This window comes from Dasypus novemcinctus, chromosome 2 (assembly GCF_030445035.2).
Source record: "Dasypus novemcinctus isolate mDasNov1 chromosome 2, mDasNov1.1.hap2, whole genome shotgun sequence".
Lineage (NCBI taxonomy): Eukaryota > Metazoa > Chordata > Mammalia > Cingulata > Dasypodidae > Dasypus > Dasypus novemcinctus.
The window spans coordinates 142306391-142328059 of record NC_080674.1 but is presented as its reverse complement, the minus strand read 5'-3'; the positions used below and the strand labels follow the sequence as shown (position 1 = coordinate 142328059).

The following is a 21669-nucleotide window of genomic DNA, read 5'->3' as shown; positions in this document are numbered from 1 at the left end:
AGAGTCCTGTGCCGCTGACGACAAAAGAAGTGGACAAAAAGGAGAACACGCAGCAAATAGACACAGAACAAACAACTCGGACAGGGCAGGGCGAAGGGGAGAGAAATAAATAAATAAATCTTAAAAAAAAAAAACAACTCACAGCTTTCTGTTGATCTTTGAAATCACCCCAAAGCTTCTCCAGATCAGGAGGCACTGTGGTCCCTGATAATTCAAGGGCTTTAATTATGTCACCAGCATAGCGAGCTTGATCTTCTGTGATAAAAGTATAGGCATAACCCTAATGAAAAATTGGAAAGTAGAACTATTAGATAATAGATATTAACAAGATGAACTCTGCTTAGATCACAGGTAAGATAAAATCTGAACCACCTCATGAGTCTTCTTATTTTAAAGACCTGTAAAGGCCACCAAAAAATCCTTCTAAATCCTTTAATAGTTCAAAGTGAACTATCCAATTTTAATATCTAAAAATATAAGGAAAAATGGAAATTCTCTAATTTCTTTATATGTAAGTACAAAGAGATATTATTTTATACAAATGCACAATTGTGTTGTCATACATATTAGTTTTCTATAATACAATAGTTTTATTTTCCCTTCTTATGTTTCTGTCTCCTTACTCTACTCCCTATAAAAACACCCCACTACAGCTAACCCATAATAACTTGCTATTAGGTATCTTTCCATATTCTTTTCTGAAATAAATAAAAGATAATAAAATATATTTATTTTTGCAAAAATGAGATCAGCATCACCTCTTTGGAACTCTCTAAAGCCCAAATGCTTTTTGGTTCATGCGAAATAAAGGAGATGAAAGTAGAGGGGTAGCAAATCACATTCAGGTTGCCATTTCACAAACTACCAGTGAATTTTTAATTCTAAAGCATGGTTTAAAATTTATTCCAGGAATTTCTAAATATTCACCAGACTTGAACCAAGGCCAGCTTCTGTACTGCCCATGAGCTAAGAATGGTATTTGTATTTTTACAGGGTTATAAATACACATACACAACAGTATGCAACAGAGACTGTGTATGGCCCACAAAGTCTAAAATATTTACAAGCTAGTTCTTTACAGAAAGTTTTCTGGTTCCTCAGAATACCTCAGATTAAAAGAATAAATGCATCACCAAGTATTAACTGTGTAACTTAGGCAAATGCTTAACTTCTATATGCCTCAATTTTTTTCAGCATAAAATGAGGTAATAGTATATCTACCTCAAAGGGAAGTTGTGAGGATGAAAGGAGATGATATATGTAAAGCTCTAAGAACAATACCTGGCATATAAGTACTCCGTAACTGTCAGTAATTATTTATAAATAACATATACCATTTATAATTTTAGAGAAATGTCAACTATCAGTATTATTGTTTCAGTATGTATAAACGTCCAAGATTGGAATATCAAAAAATCATGATCAATGTCCAAAATAACAGAATATTCTAGCTGCCTTCAAGAAGAATGAGTGAGATCTATATAGTTACCAGAATACAAGGCAAAAAAAGCAATTTATATATATGTGTGTGTTATCATCATTCCTTTTTTTAAAAAGCAATGAAAAATACACTACATAAATGTATGTGTCTATATGTACAATCTTTTATGCAGCAAAAAAATAACCTAAAAGGACACAAACTGTTAACAGTATCTGCCTACAGAGAGTAGCTAGATATCTGATAATTTTAGTACTTTGACCAATATATGTACACAAATGATTAACATTAAATGTTACCCACACTCTGCTGATAAGGAATTTTCAAAAAGTCCTTATAACTCCTATTAGCTACACCTGAAAATACTAAAGAAGTAATAATTTAATGTAACAGAAATAAATTAAGATTTTTTTTTACTTTGTTGCCTGCTCTTCCAGTCCGTCCTGCTCTGTGCACATAATCCTCATAATGGTTGGGGCAGCTGTAATTTACTACAAGAATAAGGTGTTTCACATCCAGACCTCGGGCAGCAACAGAGGTGGCCACAAGAAGTTTGCAGGTCCCATTTTTAAAGTCATTTATGATGCTATCTCTGTCATATTGATCTATGCCTGCAAGTAAGTTAAAGAAAAGAGCTATAAAACCATGTTCAAATTAAAATTTCCATTTTCTCCAACATCCTTAGGTGATTACATATGCACATTAAAGTTTGGGTAGTACCAGTTTAAAAGAATCCCAATTGGATCACACTTAAATATATGACCCAAAGAGCCACAGGATGAATGAAAAAGCAGAGTATGAAATACCAAAAATGTTCTATTGTAAGATGCACAGGTTAGAAATATATTTCATAATGGGGTGCCCAGGAATCTTTGGAAATAGAAAATGGAATGAGATAAATTCGCAAATTAAAGATTTTATTTCTCTCTCTCCCCTTCCCCACCGTTCTGCTCTGTGTCCACTTGCTGTGTGCTCTTCTGTGTCCGCTTGATTTCTTGTCATGTGGCACTGGGAAACTGTCTTTTTTTTGTTGCATCATCTTGCCATGTCAGCTTTCCATGTGTGCAGTGCCACTCCTGGGAGGGCTGCACTTTTCTTGTGCGGGATGGCTCTCCTTGCGGGGCACACTCAACCTGCATGGGGCGCCCCTACGTGGGGGACAACCCTGCATGGCACAGCATTCTTTGTGCACGGCAGCACTGCGCATGGGCCAGCTCACCACACAGGTCAGGAGGCCCTGGATATCGAACCCTGGATCTCCTATATGGTAGGAGGACGCTCTATCAGTTAAGCTGCAACCCTTCCCAAATTCTCTAATCTTAAAAGTCATTTTTGCAGCTGGAGATACACTAAGATTTCACATAAAATCTGAGCTTAACATATTAAGACTATTTAGCAACAGAAATTTATATATCTGGATCTTTTTATTTATTTATTTTTATTTTATTTTATTTAATTCCACTCCCCTCCCCCGGTTGTCTGTTTTTCTGTGTCTTTTTGCTGCCTCTTGTTTCTCTGTCCGCTTCTGTTGTCGTCAGCGGCAAGGGAAGTGTGGGCGGCACCATTCCTCGGCAGGCTGCTCCCTCCTTCGTGCTGGGCGGCTCTCCTTATGGGTGCACTCCTTGCGCGTGGGGCTCCCCTACGCGGGGGACACCCCTGTGTAGCACGGCACTCCTTGCGTGCATCAGCACTGCGCATGGGCGCCAACTCCACACGGGTCAAGGAGGCCCGGGGTTTGAACCGGGACCTCCTATGTGGTAGACAGACGCCCTAACCACTGGGCCAAAGTCCATTTTCCTATATCTGGATCTTATGTCAAAGAAATTGGGATCCAAAACTGCACCCAAAAATCTCAGAAAAAAAATTAATGCCATCAATATCAACCTACATTTAAGTCTGTAAACTTAAATTTAGTTAATAATTTAACATTTACTTAATAAGACCAAGGAATCCTGACTCCTAACCCAAGTAAGTGCACAGTTTATTCCTTAGAATGGAATATGCTAACTGAAACACATGGATGTGTGCCAAGCAATTATTAATCCTCTGCCTTTTTAACATAATCTCAATTTTGTTGACATATCCACCAAACCAAGTTATGTCAAAAGGGAAATGAGCCTAATTATCAGTCTCAAGGTGAATCATGATTGGTTTAAACCAACTCTTCCCAAGCTTTCTGTGCTCAGGACCACTTAACACACTTAACATTAATAACTCAAAAAGCCTTAGACTGGGAAGTGGACTTGGCCCAATGGATAGGGCGTCTGCCTACCACATGGGAGGTCCGCGGTTCAAACCCCGGGCCTCCTTACCCGTGCGGAGCTGGCCCATGCACTGTGCTGATGCGCACCAAGAGTGCCGTGCCACACAGGGGTATCCCTCGCATAGGGGAGCCCCACGGACAAGGAGTGTGTCCTTTAAAAAGAGCCGCCCAGCACGAAAAAGGTACAGCCTGCCCAGGAGTGGCACCACACAAACGGAGAGCTGATGTAGCAAGATGACGCAACAAAAAGAGACACAGATTCCTGGTGTTGCTGACAAGAATATAAGCGGACACAGAAGAACACACAGCAAATGGACACAGAGATCTTGCAGACAACGGGGGGGGGGGGGGGGGGGGAGTGGGGAAGGGGAGAGAAATAAATAAAAATAAATACATAAATCTTAAAAAAAAAAAAAAAAAGAACCCCCACAACGCAACAACAAAAAGACAGCCCAATTAAAAATGAGAAGATGCTCAATATCAATAGCAAGTAAAGAAATGCAAAATAAATCTATGAGATACTACATCACACCTGCTGTGAGGCTGTTATTAAAAAAAAAAAGAAAATAACAAGTATTGACAAGGATATGGAGAAATAGGAAACTTTGTACATGGTTGGTGGAAATATGCAACCACTGTGAAAAACAATTTGGCAGTTCCTCAGAAAGTTAAACACAGAATTACCACATAAGTCAGCAATTCCACTCCTAGGTATATACCCAAAAGAAGTGAAAGCGGAGTCTCAGATATTAGTACACTGATGTTCACAGCAGCTTTATTCACAATTGCCAAAAGAGGGCCATCAACAGATGAATGGATAAACAAAATATATTATTATCCATACAATGGAATAAAAAGAAATGAAGTGCTGACACATGCTACAACATGCATGAACCTTGAAGATACCATATTGATAAAATAAGCCAGACACAAAAGGTTTCTCTTTTATGAAATAATTAGAATAAATAAATTCAAAGAAATACAAAGCCAAATAATGGCTGGATGGGAAAAAGAGTGTAAAGGGAATTATTGCTTAATGGGTATGAGTTTCAGTTTGGGATGATGAAAATAAACTGGAAATAGAAAGTGATCAAAGTTATTCAATACTGTCAATTAAGGCTACAGACTTGTCCATTTAAAAATGGCTAAAATTATTTTTATATATTTTACAATATACATAGTAATACATTAAAAATATAATACACTATACATATTAAATATATTAAATAAAAATAATTTGAAAACTGGAGATATTAATAAGTTATTGTTAATATATTTTAAACAGTGAGTTATCTTTTAGAGATATACTGAAATAATTATGAATGTTTGAAATTTTCCATAACATATTTTTTTGATATAAAAAATTAAAATCTGAAGGATGGCTAAAGCAGACAAAAAGCAGGAAACAGCTCATATGTCCATCAACAGAAGTATGACTGATAAGGGAGAAAAGGGAGAAATGACTGATATATGCAACAGGGGTGAAACTCAAAAATATCTGCTGAGTGAAAGAAACCTTACACAAAAGAGTTCATAATGTATGATTCCATTTATCTGAAATTCTAAAAGAGACAAAACTAATCTATGTTGCAAAAAATGTAAAAAGTGTTGTCTGGACAGTGTAGGATCACAGATTAGGTAGAACATGAGGGAAATTTCAGAGTTTATATCTTATTTTGTGTATCGCAAGTTATATACATTTGTCAAAACTCACCAAATGGTACATTTAAGAATTGTACACCTCACACCTCACTGTAAGTACATTTCACTTAAACAAACAAATAAAAAACCCCACAAAAAACAAATGTTGAATGAATAGAGTTGAAAGTACCACATTATAATGAATATAACCCTAACACTGCTGTTTATAAATGTGATTGTGGCTGAAAGGGACAGTCTGTGAAACTAAATGTCAACTGAAAGGAAACTAGAGAATAATCTAGGGTATTTATAAAGGTGATTTCAGTGGTAGATGAAGATTGCAGTTAATAGTAGAAATATAAGAATGCTCCTCTTTTACAGAGTGCGAAGAATATGATGATACAAGGGAAAATTACAACTTATGTAACTTCTGGACGATAGTTAACAGTAATATTGTAGTATTTTGCAGTAAAGACAAGAAGATATTTTTAAAATACTAATTTCAACATTAGTTATATAACATGGATATATATTAAGAAATTTTTTAATACTTAAATGAGTGCAAAAGAGAAGAAATGGATGACTGATGAAATAAAAACCTTAGCCATGACTTAAAATACTTCCAGATCTCTTATTTTTTAACCCACTTTAAGGGAACACTGGTACGTAATAAACCAAAAATGAAAGTATTATGAACAACATCCTCTCTAGTGTAGAGTGTTTTGCTTGTAAACCACAATTACCTGGCCTTTGATGATCTGACAAATCTCTAACAAAAAATTCAACCAACCGTGGGATGTTCTGATTGTTATACTGAGAAAATTCTCTCAGGGCAAGAGGACCAGCAGTGAACAGAACACATAATCCACTCTCCCAATTTTCCCACTCTTAGCTAGCCATGAGGAAACTATAGGTGGCTGTGTAAAGGGGAAGCACTCTGTATGGTGTCGCTGAGTTTCATTCTCACTATCTAGAAGAATAAACAGCTGTTAACCCATTAAATGGTAGGTTCTGCCAATTAGCATGACCACCCTGTTAAAGAGAACAAATTTTAAAGAGCAGAAATGCCACCATTTCTATCCTTACAAATTAACAGGCTTAGTATTTTCTCTTATTTGGTCATAATGCAGGATTATCAACATTTTGCAAATTGAAGAATGAACTGTACATTTTGTAGTTTGTATTTCTTCTGAAGGAGTAAAAAAAAAAGTACACATCCATGATGATGGGGGAGAGTGTTATTGGGGGGGGAGTGGTGGGGTGGGGGCAGTGGGGGCGAATGGGGACCTCATATTTTTTTAATGTAATATCTTTTTTAGAAAATGAATAAATTGAGTAGAATTTGGGAAAAAAAAAAGAAGAAATAGAAAAAAAAAAGTACATATTTCAGACATATCAACATCCATACTTCTCACTAGTAGTATGGCTACTAGTATTATGTACAATATGTACATTAGGAATTACATGGTTACATCTTTTTCTCCCCACTTTCAAAAAGCTTATTAATAATTTCTACATTTACTTACTTAGAAGGGGTGTGGAGTTTTGTGGGGTTGTTTTTTGAGTGATGAAATTGTTCTAAAATTTTTTGTGGTGATGAATGCCTAACATTGTGACTATACTAAAAGCCACTGATAATGCACTTTGGATAGATCATATGGTATGTGAATATATCTCAATAAAACTGCTTAATAAATAAATAAATAATTGTGCAATAGCCACAAATAGTAGCTATGTACAGCAGGGGAAACAGAGATTGAGAGGTGAAGAATTCTCTCATTTGTCTGTTTTTATTATTATGATTATTGAAGTAATGAAAATGCTGGAATAATGAATGAAGTGATGAATGCACAACTATGTGATTATACTAAATATCAATGATTGGACATTTTGGATGAATTGTATGCTTTATTAATATGTATCAATAAAATTGATTTAAGAAAAATGAAAAAAAGCAAACAGGCCTTTATTACACACTAAAAGAGATTAATGACAAGATTCACAATCAAACAAAACTTCTCTCTGGTTTTCCTTCAAAGAGATTCAGAACATTCTGTTCCTCTACAAACTGACCTAATAAAAAATGTCTAAGTCAGTGCATCCATTTTCACATGTGCACTAGATGGAAGAATGTACTTTGAGACATAAGATGCACATGGATGGATACAATTGTTTTCATAAAAAGATAGAAAAATTAAAAGTCCAGAAAACCAAATATAATGCAGAGAAAAGATCAGCAGAGAGGGTTGAGATCCTTGTTTCAAATATGAAGTAAAGCTCAAGTTCTGGACTAGAAGCTTGGAAGTTAATGGCAACTAACACATTTTCAGGATGATGATACCAACATGGCAAAAACAAAACATCTATATAACAAGTACTGGCCATTCATCCTAGTCACACTTAAGATTAATTTTCCATAAATTTAAAAGTAAATACAAAAAAGGCCAAAATTAAAATGGAATAACCTAATGAGTCACTTTCAAACATTTAAAGTTAAATATAGGGAAACGGACTTGGCCCAGTGGATAGGGCGTCCACCTATCACATGGGAGGTCCGCGGTTCAAACCCCGGGCCTCCTTGACCCGTGTGCGGCTGGCCCGTGCGCAGTGCTGATGCGCGCAAGGAGTGCCCTGCCACGCAGGGGTGTCCCCCGCGTAGGGGAGCCCCATGCGCAAGAAGTGTGCCCCGTAAGGAGAGCCGCCCAGCGCGAAAGAAAGTGCAGCCTGCCCAGGAATGGCACTGCACACACAGAGAGCTGACATAACAAGATGACGCAACAAAAAGAAACACAGATTCCCATGCCGCTGACAACAACAGAAGCGGACAAAGAAGATGCAGCAAGTAGACACAGAGAACAGACAACTGGGGCGGAGGGGGAGAGGGGAGAAGGGGAGAGAAATAAATAAATAAATCTTTAAAAAAAAAAAAGTTAAATATATATCCTCATAGCCCTTTTATTTTCAATCCCCTTAAGCCCTAGTGTAGCAAATTGTCCTTTCCAAAAATGACAGCAAAAGTATGTCCTATCAACATGCTCTTCTGCATGTGGGATGACAGTCACCCATGAAGAAATGAATTCTATACCTCCATTCACTTGAATCTGGATGAGTTCTGGGACTAGTATGACTAACAGAATATGGTGGAAATGAAAGGTCCGCCAGTTCCTGGGTTCATTCTTAACTGGCCTGTTCTTGTTCTTGGTCAAGCAGCTGCACGGAAGAGGCCCATGAGGGGAGGATCCAGGGCCCCTGGCCAATAGCCTGACTGAGCTCCCAGTTAACATCCAGTACCAAATTACCAGCCACATAAAGTCAGCAAAATAGAAGGTAGATCTCCTGACCCCACCAGGCCATTCCAGCTAACACAACATGAAATAGACTAGATGCATCTGATGACCTTTGCTCAAATTGCAAAATAATGACTGTCAATAATTTAAGCCACTAAATTTTGGAGTGGTTTAATACAAAGTCATAGATAAATCAGATTACTTGATTAGTAAGAGTAGCTCAGGGAAGGAGACTTGGCCCAATGGATAGGGCGTCTGCCTACACATGGGAGGTCCGCGGTTCAAACCCAGGGTTTCCTTGACCCGTGTGGAGTTGGCCCATGCGCAGTGCTGATGCGCGCAAAAGAGTGCCCTGCCATGCAGGGGTGTCCCCCGCGTAGGGGAGCCCCACGCACAAGGAGTGCGCCCCGTAAGGAGCCCCGCCCAGCACGAAAGCAAGTGCAGCCTGCCCAGGAAGGGCGCCGCACACACGGAGAGATAACACAGAAGATGATGCAACAAAAAGAAACATAGATTCTCGGTGTCGCTGATAAGGACAGAAGTGGTCACAGAAGAACATACAGCAAATGGACAGAGAAAGCAGATAACTGGGGGGGGAGGGGAGAGAAATAAATAAAAAAATAAACCTTTAAAAAAAATAGTAGCTCAAACCGTCTTTGTACTATAAATTTGGTGTTCTAAGTCCTACATTACATAATAATGGTGACATTACATAGAAAGTAAAACATTACTTAAAATGTCAGTAAAGCTATAATATAATCATGAAAACCTCTTGGTAGCATGGTACAGTGGAAAAGAGTATATATAACATGAGTCAAAAGATTTAATTCCTCCTTAGCTTATTAATGGCTATTGAATTTGTTCAAATCCATATAATGTCTTAGTTTCTTCATAATAATAATGCTTGCTTGCCACAGAACCATTATGTGGAGGAGCTGGGATAGATTGTATAAAATTTAGTTCTAAATAATAGAGAAAAAAAAAGTAATTATTATCATTCCAAACATAGTAAAATGTTTGGCAAGTTAAGTACTTAACAGATATTTCATGGCTGTATAAAATTAAACGTTACCTCCATGAAGAGACATGCAAGGATAAGATGCTCTCATTAAATCCTTCAGGAGACCATCAGCATGTTCCTGCTTATCCACAAATATAATGACAGATCCTGATTCTTGATAATGACCCAGAAGCTCAAGTAACTTCAAGAATTTCTTTTCTTCTTCAATCACAATCTGAAAACACCAAATTACACCAAGTTAATGGAATAAAAATTCAAATACACCCTTGAACAGAATATTCATTTTTTGGGGGTAAATGAATAAATGACAACATCTTAGAGTATATCTTTAGGATGGGCTAAGAAAATGTTGACTGTAGTCAGTAAACAACTGAGGCAAAAAAAATTTAATTTTCAGAGAATCAGAGAACTACAAATGTGAGCAAATGATCTCTCTGCCTCTTAACTTCATATTTTATTTGTCAAGGAATAAGACAGGTGACATTTCTATCTACCAGTTCACCAATTCTGGTGGGAGAAATTAAAAGAGCATTTTAATATCAGCTCTATGGAATTTATGTTGAAGGCTGCACTTTTTATATATACTTAATTTTAAAAATTATCTGGCTAGATTACAAACAACAATCTCCAAAAGGATCACACACAATGCCTAAACATCAAGGGAATTGAGGGTTTCTTAAGGATAGTACCCACCACTTGTTGCTCCACATCCGAGCAAACCACACTTCTGCCTCCAACCTGAACTTCAATAGGTTTACTCAGGATTCTGCGAGCCAAAGCCTCCATAGCTCTGGGGAAAGTAGCTGAAAACATAACCGTCTGTCGATCAGGACGGACATTATCCACAATGCGCATGACCTGAGAAAACATTACAAATAAACATGAGTACAGGATACAAAAATCATAAACTGTTAAAACTAAACAGAAGAAAGTTTTGAGAACACCTATTTCAGTTTTTTTTAACTTTCTACCTTAAAACATCACAGTTGATAGTTCTTATATATGCAACATGGATGAACCTTGAAGACATCATGTTGAGTGAAATAAACCAGATACAAAAGGAAAAAAAAATCATAGTTGATTTCCCCCCTAACTTGCTCTTCCCTAAACAGTTTCCCTATCTCAAGAAATGGCAACTCAAGTCATCCTAATACTTAGACCAAAAATCTAGGAACTACATTTGACTTCTTTCTCTCTTTCTTATCTCATATCCAATTCCTCAATAATTCTGTAGTCTCTATCTTCAAACTAAATAACTACATCTAAAATGTAGTCACTCTCCATGGCTATCACTGTTTCCCTTCTTTTATTCAATACATTATTATTGAGCACCTCTTACATGCCAGTCATTATTCTAAGGGATAGGAATACGCAATGAAAACAAAAAACTCTTCATGGAGCTTACATTCTAATGAGGGTGGGTAAATAAAAAACTATATTATGTATGAAATAGTGGTAAGAGTTACAGAAAGAAATAAAACAAGCTGGACAGAAACTACTGAGGGTAGGCTGGGGACATGTATTGCTTCAGTGCCAAGAGAACCCTGGAGGACAGGGAAATCTGGGCTCCCTGTCCTGACTGGTATAAATAGGGAAAAAAAAAGACATCATGAATAAGACTATTGATGATGGTTTCAAGGCAGATAGTGGTGAGTGCTGGAAAACTGGAGAGCATGAAGGTTTTGACAGAAAGATAGAGTTCTGGAACTACATTTTCCCTCCTACCAAAGATGATGTGGAGTCTGGGTAAGGGACAGTCTTATCCAAAGCACTTGGAACTTCTGGGTTCCCAGAACAAATCTCCACCATCTCTCACCTGGATTATTTCAATAGTTACCTAACAGTTTTCCCTGCCTTTACTCCTCCGTCATCTCAAAACTAGTCTCCATCCAATGGCTACTATAATGCTTTTAAACCATGTCAATGCTTTTAGTTAAGACCGTTGACAAACTACAGACATTTACTTCCCTTCCCTGGAAAACCTCTTGTAAAAGTTATACCATAGGGATTAATTTTTTTAATTTCACAAACTAACAAAGACAAAGAGAACAAGACATAAGATGATAGCAGCAACATTTGGATCAAGTAGTACCTGATTTAGCAGCCCCAAGACAGCTAAATCCTCAACTGAGAAGCAACTAGATTTTCAAGGAGTGGCTTCTCTCATATCCTACCTTGTTCCTTTTCTTCAGGAAGCTTACTCTTCACCCATACTCTTAACATAAAAATGAGAATCAAATTAGGTCCTCTTTAATATTCTTCAATAAAGTATCATAATCTCCAGCTATATCTTGCACATTTTTTGTCAGGTTTAATTTTTATGTTGTTATAGATGGTTTATCTTTTAAAGTACATTTTCTAACTTGCCAGTAAACAGAAATATAAATGATTTTACCATCTTTGCATCCAGAAAAGTTACTCTTCCCTTATCAATCATAATAGATAGACCACTATGAGTTTTCTGTAAAAACAGTCATAAATCTGCAAGGCACACTTGTTTCTTCCTTTCCAAACATTAAACCTTTATCTTACTATGTGAAGAAGACTAAATTATGTACCCCAGGGGGGAAAAACAAACAAATATGTTTTTAATCCATTCCTGTGGATGTGAACCCATCTTAAACAGGGCCTTCTGAAGATATTTTTAATGTGTGAATAAATGAATCACAATTCAGCTTTAATCTGGAGTCCTTTATAAGCAAATGAAAGTCAGAAAAAGCCACAAGAACCAGAAGTTGGAAGTCACTGTAACTCAGAAGAGAAATGAGAAGGTGTTGTCATACTGCATATTGCCATATTTCAGTGTGATGGTTCAGTTCACATGTCAACTTGGCTAACTTATGGTGTCCAGTTGTTTGTTTAAGCAAACACTGGCCTGATTGTTACTGTGAGGCTATTTCATGGATTTTTTTTTTATTTAAAGATTTATTTATTTATTCCTCCCCGTGTCCATTCACTGTGTATTCTGTGTCTGCTTGTATTCCCATTAGGAGGCTCCGGGAACTGATCCTAGCATCTTCCAGAGTGGTAGAGAGGCAAACATTCTTTGCGCCACCTCAGCTTCCTGATCTGCTGTCTCTCTTATTGTCTCTCCTCTTTGTCTCTTTTTGCTGCATCATCTTTCTCACTAGGTTCTCCAAATGAGCCAGTACTCCTGCACAGGGCAGCATTCCTGCACGGGGCAGTACTCTGCACAGACAAGCACTCCACACAGGACAGCACCCCACATGGGCCAGCTTACCCTGGGCATCAAACCCTGAACTTCCTATATGGTAGATGGGAGCCCAATTGCTTGAGCCACATCTGTTTCCCTATTTCATGGATTTAAATCATTAGTCACTTGATTGCATTTATGGCTAATTATAATCAACAAAGGAGATGCCTTTAGCAATAAGAGAAATTGAAGACCTTAAAGAAGAAGTGATGATTTCAGCAGTCAAAGAATTTCTATCTCTATCTCAACCAGCCAGCTACTCCTGGGAATTCACCGAAACCTTTTTCAAAGTTCCCAACTTGAAGCGGATTTGGCTCAACTGATAGAGCATCTGCCTACCATATGGGAGGTCCAGGATTCAAACCCAGGGCCTCCTAACCTGTGTGGTGAACCAGCCCACGCGCAGTACCAATGCATGCAAGGAGTGCCGTGCCACACAGGGATGTTCCCCGCATAGGGGAGGCCAACGCACAAGGAGTGCACCCTACAAGGAGAGCCGCCTCACACAAAAAGAGCACAGCCTGCCCAGGAGTGGTGCTGCACACACGGAGAGCTGATGCAGCAAGATGATGCAACAAAGAGAGACACAGATTCCTGGTGCCGCTGACAAGAATGCAAGCGGACGGAAGAACACACAGCGAATGGACACAGAAAGCAGACAATGTGGGGAAGGGGGAGAAATAAATAAAAAATAAATCTTAAAAAAAAGTTCCCAACTTGCAGCCTACCCTACGGAATTTGGACTTGCCAATCTCCAATTATATGAGACAATTCCTATAATCAAAATACTTATATGTATATTATATTACTAAATTTTATATAAATATATATGTCAGGTCTGCTTCCCTGGAGAACCCTGACGAACAGACAGAAAAGTCAAGGACCTAAGGATGCCTGGCAGCCAGGCCTTAAACACCAAGGTCTTCAGGGAGAATGTGTCACATCTTGCTAATGCCTTGATTTTGGACTTCTAACCTCAAAACAATAAGTCAATAAATTCCTGTTGTTTAACTAAATGCATTGTAGGATATAGCAATTGGGAAACTAAGACAATGCACGAGATGCGACCTCCAGTAACATGTAGGAGTTAAATTATTTTACTTTGTTCCTTATATTAATAGTTTCAGAGTTTCGCCATTAATACAATGATTATTTTACTTTGTTCCTTATATTAATAGTTTCAGAGTTTCGCCATTAATACAATGATGCCTGCTATAGGCTTTTTTTAAAAAAACGATTTATTTATTTTTAATTCCTCCCCCCACCCCCACCCCGGTTGTCTGTTCTCTGTGTCTTTTTGCTGCATCTTGTTTCTTTGTCCACTTCTGTTGTCGCTGACGGAACAGGAAGTATGGGCGGCGCCATTCCTGGGCAGGCTGCGCTTTCTTTCACGCCGGGCGGCTCTCCTTACAGGGTGCACTCCTTGTGTGTGGTGTTCCCCCATGCGGGGGACACCCCTGCGTTGCATGGCACTCCTTGCGCGCATCAGCACTGCGCATGGGCCAGCTCCACAGGGGTCAAGGAGGCCTGGGGTTTGAACCGCGAACCTCCCATGTGGTAGATGGACACCCTAACCACTGGGCCAAGTCCGTTTCCCTGCTATAGGCTTTTTTGGTAGGTTTTCTTTATCGGTAAAGAGAGGTTCCACACTGTCTTTGTGTGAAATTTTATCGAATCATTTTTCTGTATCATTTGATATAATGATATGTTAAATAGGGTGGATTATGTCACTTGACTTTCTAATGTTTAACCAACCCTGCATCCTAAAGATAATACTAACTTGAATATAATTGATCTATTTTAAGTATTGGTATATTTGGTTCACTAATATATTTTTAAAGTTTCTGTATCATCATACAAGAGTTAAATTGGATTGTAATATATCTTGTCTGCTTTTGATAACAAGATTATACTGGCCTATAAAATGGTGCAGTCACTATGGAAACACAGTTTGATGGTGTCTTAAAATGTTAAACACAAATTTACCATACACTCCAACAATTTGATTGCGTGCTATCTACCCAAGAGCAATGAAAATATAAGTCCACACAAAGACCTATATGCAAATCTTAACAGAAGCATTATTTCTAATAGCCAAAAAGTGTTAATCTAAATGTCAATCAACTGTTGAATAAATAAACAAAATGTGGTATATACCCATGCAATGGCATGCTATTCAGCAATAAAAGGAACAAAGCATTTACACATGCTAAGACACAGAAGTCAAAAACATTATGCCATGTAAAATAAGCCAGACATAACAGACCAAATAATGTAATCCATTTATATGAAATATCAAGAAAAGGCAAGTATATGAAGACATAAGGCAGATCAGTGTTGCCTGGGTCTGAAGTGAGAATGGCAAGTGACTGCAAATGGGCACAAGGGATCTTTTTGGGTAGTGGAAATGTTCTAACACTGGGTTATGGTGATGGCTGTACAACTCTGTAAATATACTAAAAATCATTGAATTGTATACTTAAACAGGTGAATTTTATGGTATATAAATTATACTTTAATAAAGCTCTTTAAAAATAAAAAATTATACTGGTCTTATATAGAATGAATAGGTTGAGTATTTCCTCTTTTTTTACATTGAAGTAAAGTATGACTGGGGCTATAATTATTTGTTCCTTGAATGTTTGGTAGAACTTCCTAATAAAATAACCAATTTTTCTTGTGGGGAAAATATAAGTGAGCAGTTTATTAATGAAGGTAAGATTATTTGGGTTTTCTTGTTCACTGAGTCTATTTCATCTACTAGATGTACTGGCATAAACAAAAATGAAAAAAAAGCAAGATGGAAGAAATATGCAGGAAGATGAAAATTTCAAAAAACTGTTAATATTCACAGACATTTAAGAAATGTTTACAACTATGAAACAAGAAGAAGATGTCATTTAAAAGGATACTCAGAACACAAAAAAGTTTTTAAGGGAAACGGACTTGGCCCAGTGGTTAGGGCGTCCATCTACCACATGGGAGGTCCGTGGTTCAAACCCCAGGCTTCCTTGACCCGTGTGGAGCTGGCCCATGCGCAGTGCTGATGTGCGCAAGGAGTGCCGTGCCACGCAGGGCTGTCCCCCGTGTAAGGGGAGCCCCAAGCACAAAGAGTGCACCCCATAAGGAGAGCCGCCCAGCCGGAAAGAAAGTGCAGCCTGCCCAGGAATGGTGCTGCACACACGGAGAACTGACACAACAAGATGACGCAACAAAAAGAAACACAGATTCCCGTGCCACTGACAACAACAGAAGCGGACAAAGAAACAAGACGCAGCAAATAGACACAGAGAAGAGACAAAGGGGGGGACAAATAAATAAATCTTTAAAAACAAAAGTTTTTAAAAGAACTATAAAAGCAGAATTTGAAAACTAAATAGAAAAGACTGAAAGACTAAAATTTAGGAAATCTCTAGTAGGGCAAAATGACAAAGAGATGAGAAATATTTTAAAAAATAAAATAAAACTAAAATGAGTCTAGGAGGTCCACCATCAAAATTATAAGATATACAGAAAACAGAGATTTATGGAAAACAATTCAAGAAAATTTCTCAAAATTGAAGGATATGAGTTTCCAGACTTGAAAGAACCACCAAACAGGAAGTCAACTGAAGAAAACCTACACCAGGAAACATCACTGTGAATTTTCAGAATATTAGGGATAAAGAAAGGATCCAAAAAGTTTGAAGGCAGAAGATATAAATTAAAAGCAAAAAGTCAATCATCAGAATGAAACCAGATTTCCCAAGAAGACTGATAGAATCTAAAGGAACTTCTAAAGAAAAATTATTTCAAACCCAGAATTTTACATCTAGCTAAGTATCAAATAAATGTGAGGGTAGAAGAAAGTCTTTTCAGACATGCTAGTACTTAGGCAACTTACTTCACTAAGCTCTCTTTCTACTGAAAAGGCAGTCCCCAAAAAGTAGTACACCAAGAAAAAGGCATAAGATCAATTTCCAGGGAAAAATGGCAGACTACATCTATTTGTGTACCCTCTAAAATACACAGAATATATTACAAAAAAAGAATGTTTTTTAAAATCTAGAAGAATGAAATTCAAAACAAAAGTAACTAGTGGTCATGGGGTATCTCTCTGGGATGATGAAAATGTCCCAGAATTAGATAATAGTAATAGTTGTACAAGTTCAAAAAAATTTGACATTGTAAGAATGAGTTTTATGGTATATGAATCACATCTCAATAAAACAAAACAAAAAAGCAACAAAACTGGAGAGGATGTGGAGAGACAGGAAGACTTATTTACTGTTGGTGGGAATATATATGGTACAGCCCCTTGGGAAGACTGTTTGGCAGGTCTTCAGGAAGCTGAATACAGACTTGCCACATGGGACCCAACAATACCATTGCTAGGTATCTACTCAGAAGAACTGAGAGTAGTGACATGACTAGGTATCTGTACAGTGATGTTCACAGCAGTGTTACTCATGATAGCCAAAGGTTGGAAACAATCCTGGTGTGCATCAACTGATGAATGGATAAACAAATTGTGGAGTATTATGGATATTATGTAGCACTAAGAAGGAATAAAGTTGTGAAACATATGCCAATATGGATGAACCTGGAGGACATTATGTTGAGTGAAGCAAGTCAGACACAAAAGGACAAACTCTGTATGACTGCCCTACTGTGAACTAAATATATTATGTGAAATAAGAATATGGGTAGAATTGCATATATAAGACCATTTTTCTTTGAAGCTGAACAAATCTAAGTTAATACTACAAAATATTAATATCAGACAAAAAAAATACAAAACTTTATACTAAGTGGAGGAGACCAGACAAAGACCCCCAGAATGATGGAGATACCAGTGTAACAGCTGTGTATCTAGCATAGAGAACAATTAATCCTGAATGAAACCAGTTGAGAGGCTCTGAAAAAACTTCTTAAGGAAGATGAAATGGATAGGAAATTTGATATTTTTCAACTATCTGATAGGAGTTTTTAGATAACAAGAGTTTAGTTTTGAATTAATATTAAGTATATATAGACCTAAGAAATTCAACCAATAAACAATAAAAAAGAGAATCATTAACTCTAAGAAAAACAAAAAGCTAGGAAAGAAAGGAAAAATAATCATAGTTTACTACATTGCCCAGCTATGAAAAACATTTACATGATTTTATCACTGTAAGTACTAAATAGCAATCCAATAAAAACAGCAATGCACCTCCACTGGGAAGATGAGAGAGGGCAATGGTGCATGAAAGTGATGAGTAAAGGGGAAGAAAACATAAATTATTATGTCGCACAGTTAGAAGTCAATAAATAAGGCCTACAACAAAAAAATCAAAAAGTAGAAATAAAAACATGTTATTTAGAGACATGGAGGTTGTATTAGTCAGCCAAAGGGGTGCTGATGCAAAATACCAGAAACTGGTTGGTTTTTATAAAGGGTATTTACTTGGGGTAGGAGCTTACAAATTCCAGTCCATAAGGCATAAGTCTTTTTCACCAAAGTCTATTTTCATGTATTGGAGCAAGATGGCTGCCGATGTCTGCAAGGGTTCAGGCTTCCTGGGTTCTTATGTTCCTGGGGCTTGCTTTACTCTGGCTTCAAGGTTCCTTCCTTCCTGGGGCTGGTTTCTCTTTCCTCTGAGTGCTGACTTTCCAGGTCTTCAGCATCAAACTCTAACATCAGAAATCCCCAACTCTGTTCTTGCCATGCCTTTTATCTGTGAGTCCCCACTGAATAAGGGGTGGGGACACAATGCCCTAATCATAATTCAATTATGCCCAGGTACAGATCAGATTATAAGCATAATCCAAGATTTCTTTTTGGAATTCATCAATTATATCAAACTGCTACAGAAGTAAATATCAAAATAACCAACTAAGAGATGAAAGTGAAGTAGGGAAGAGTTACTGTTTAACCCATGTGACACAACTAAAAAGTAAAAAAGTATTAAATCAGGAATTATACTGCTCAATACCCCCCAGTAGCATCCAATCTCATTCACGATAAAATCCAAATTCCTACCCAAGATGTACAGGGCCTTAGATGTTCACCACACCACTAGTACCATGTACACAAATATACAAACTTCTTTCTGCGTGATATATTTATTAAATTATACACAGAATAGTATGGACTTAGTAAAGGGTACACAGAACAAAAAAGGTTAAGAACCCCTGCTATAAGCCTGACATGAGTATTTAATGTGTCAATTTTAAAGATATTACCTAAAAAGCATCATGACTTTAAGTATCCCATCTAACAAGTCTAAGAACTGATCGTTTAATCTCAACTTCTCATTTTAGAGATATGAAAACAAAGATCAAAGAGATAATTTGTAATAAAGCCCACATTGTGGCCTAATCTTGAAAGGAATAACACACATCTTTCCTTCCTAGAATGCTCACATATTATCTTGTTTCCAGCATATACAAAAAGGCAAGGGAAGCAGATGTGGCTCAAGCAACTGGGCTCCCGCCTACCATATGGGAGGTCCAGGGATCGATGCCCAGGGTCTCCTGGGGAAGGCAAGCTGGCCCGTGTGGTGAGCTGGCCGGCATGGAGTGTTGGCCCGTATAGAATGCTGGCCCACGCTGAGAGCTGGCACAGCAAGATAATGCAGCAAAAAGAGACACAGAGGAGAGATGATAAGAGACATAGCAGACCAGGGAGCTGACGTGGCACAAGAGAATGATTGTCTCTCTCCCACTCCGGAAGGTCCCAGGATCAGTTCTTAGAGCCACCTAATGAGAATACAAGCAGACACAGAAGAGCACACAGAGAATGGACACAGAAAGCAGACAGCAGGGGGCGGGGGTAGAGGATGATAAATAAATAAACAAACCTAAAAACAAAAACAAAAAACAAAAAAATGAACAGAAAGGAAATATCAAAGAGGATAATCATTTTAAGGAGAAACCAAAGTTAATTCCTTCACTTGTAATAAAGAAGACGGACAGAAATCTTCCTGAAATAAGTTACAAATCCTCTGCTTCATGTAATAGTCTGCTACACACAAGAGCTTAGATTTATCTTATGAACACCCAGGATTGCTTAAAGTTGTGAAGGTGTCACCAGAATAACACTGAAGTAATGAAATACTTTTGTTATGTCTGGTCAGAGCCTTGATCACTCTTTCCCTCCTCACTTGTCTATCAGGCTGCTGGCTAATAATTAAAAGGTATTCTTGAAACTTTTGAGCATGTTCCCTTTTGAATTTACAATATCCAGACATAGACTACCAAGTAAGTCCATAATCTTAATGGGATTCTGTCTTGAGAGTCTCAAGATTTGAGAAGACAAATGAGTCAAACCCATAGACATTAATGCCGGCATTTGAGTGGCTTGAAAATCTAGCTGCTCCCTTCTAGATCCTATCTACACAGTCTAAGAAACTATATGATTGTCTAAAAAAAGAATGAGATGTTAACAGAAAATGCATTTTTGTAATATAGTGTAAACAGTAAACAAAATCCTTATCTATGCTTTAGAATATTTAATTGTGGTATTCTAAAAAAACTATTTTCATTCACATTTGAATCTAACTTAGATTTCTTCCTCTAGTCATGCACTAACAAAGTTTTAGCTATTTAAGCCATAATAACAAAAACACTATAAGATTAGGCTATCTAGTCTCATTTTAATGATACATTTCCATTATAAAATTCATAGTACATATGAATATGTCTAATTTAGATCCTAACTCTATACATTTATTTCTATTAAATCTTTACCTGTTCCTTATGTTATTTATTTCTTCTAAATAGCAGCAGAAAGTGTTCTGAAACAGATATTATTCTAAATGATTCTGATGAAGAAAAAATAAGCAAATGAGTAATATAAAAAAAAAAGATAAAGTTTAATTTCTTTCACCCCCCACCCCCTCATTGCTTTGCACTAGCTGTCTTGCTCGTCTTCTTTAGGAAGGACTAGAAAACGAACCTGGGACTTCCCATGTGGTAGGCAGGCACCCAAGGGCTTGAGCCCCTCTATTTCCCCAAATGAATAATTTTTAAATATTGTTCAGTAACCTCATAAACAACTGAGAAAAGCATATCATATTTTTCTCCCATCAAATAATCCCCCTCCATTAGCTGTCAACAATATATTATTCCAAAATTTTCTTAAATTCTTAGCAGAAAGCAAGAAGCAAATTAAATCCTTTGCCACATTGCCATTTAGAAACTCCTCTTGAATCAACCCTAATCTTTTTCTCTAATTTGTGCCACTCCTTAGAACCTAAATTTTGAACCAGGAAACTTGAAAAACCCAGAGATGTACTCACCAAATGCAATGGATGTGTCATGATGATGGGGGAGAGTGTGGCTGTGGGGGGAGTGGTGGGGTGGGAGTGGTGGGAGTGAATGGGGACCTTATATTTTTTGAATGTAATATATTTTAAAAACAAATAAAAAAAAAAAACTTGAAAAACACCTTTTAAGAAAATAACTTTCTTTCCTTGTGTTTCCATTTAAAGAGGTTTTTTAGTAATGTTCTCACTGGTATATTAAAAGAAAAGACTTCTTTCTGCCGTAAAATGCCAATTCTGATTAGTTATGACCTTTGAATGACAGGCCAACATTCCAGGAAAGTCTCAATGTTGTGTTCCTAAATGCAGTGTATACACTTTCATAGCCACTTGGAACATGTACTGTTCTCAATGTTCTCAATTATAAACTATTTAATTATAAAGCACTTTCTGTGCTAAAAACATCACTACCTTCTATCACCTTTTATTCTCATAGTCTAAAACTAAATAGACCAATCTGCCTCTAAGGTTGCAAAGTTGGCAATCATTCCATTCTTCACCGATTCAAGCTCCTACT

At 37.3% G+C, this 21669-nt stretch overlaps 1 protein-coding gene across 6 annotated transcripts in view; it reads right to left on the bottom strand.

The window, feature by feature from the left end:
• DDX46 (DEAD-box helicase 46) overlaps positions 1-21669 on the bottom strand; it is a 77201-nt gene that overhangs the window by 16134 nt on the left and 39398 nt on the right. For all 6 annotated transcript variants that reach the window (XR_011646584.1, XR_011646585.1, XM_058279032.1 and 3 more), the window contains exons 14-17: positions 10344-10508; positions 9702-9864; positions 1856-2049; positions 143-280 (exon numbers count right to left, since the gene is read on the bottom strand). Coding sequence is in view for 4 of the 6 variants with exons in the window: in XM_058279032.1 (XP_058135015.1) it covers positions 143-280; positions 1856-2049; positions 9702-9864; positions 10344-10508 (660 nt within the window). In the remaining 2 variants the exon portion in view is untranslated. The remainder of the gene's footprint in view (positions 1-142; positions 281-1855; positions 2050-9701; positions 9865-10343; positions 10509-21669) is intronic.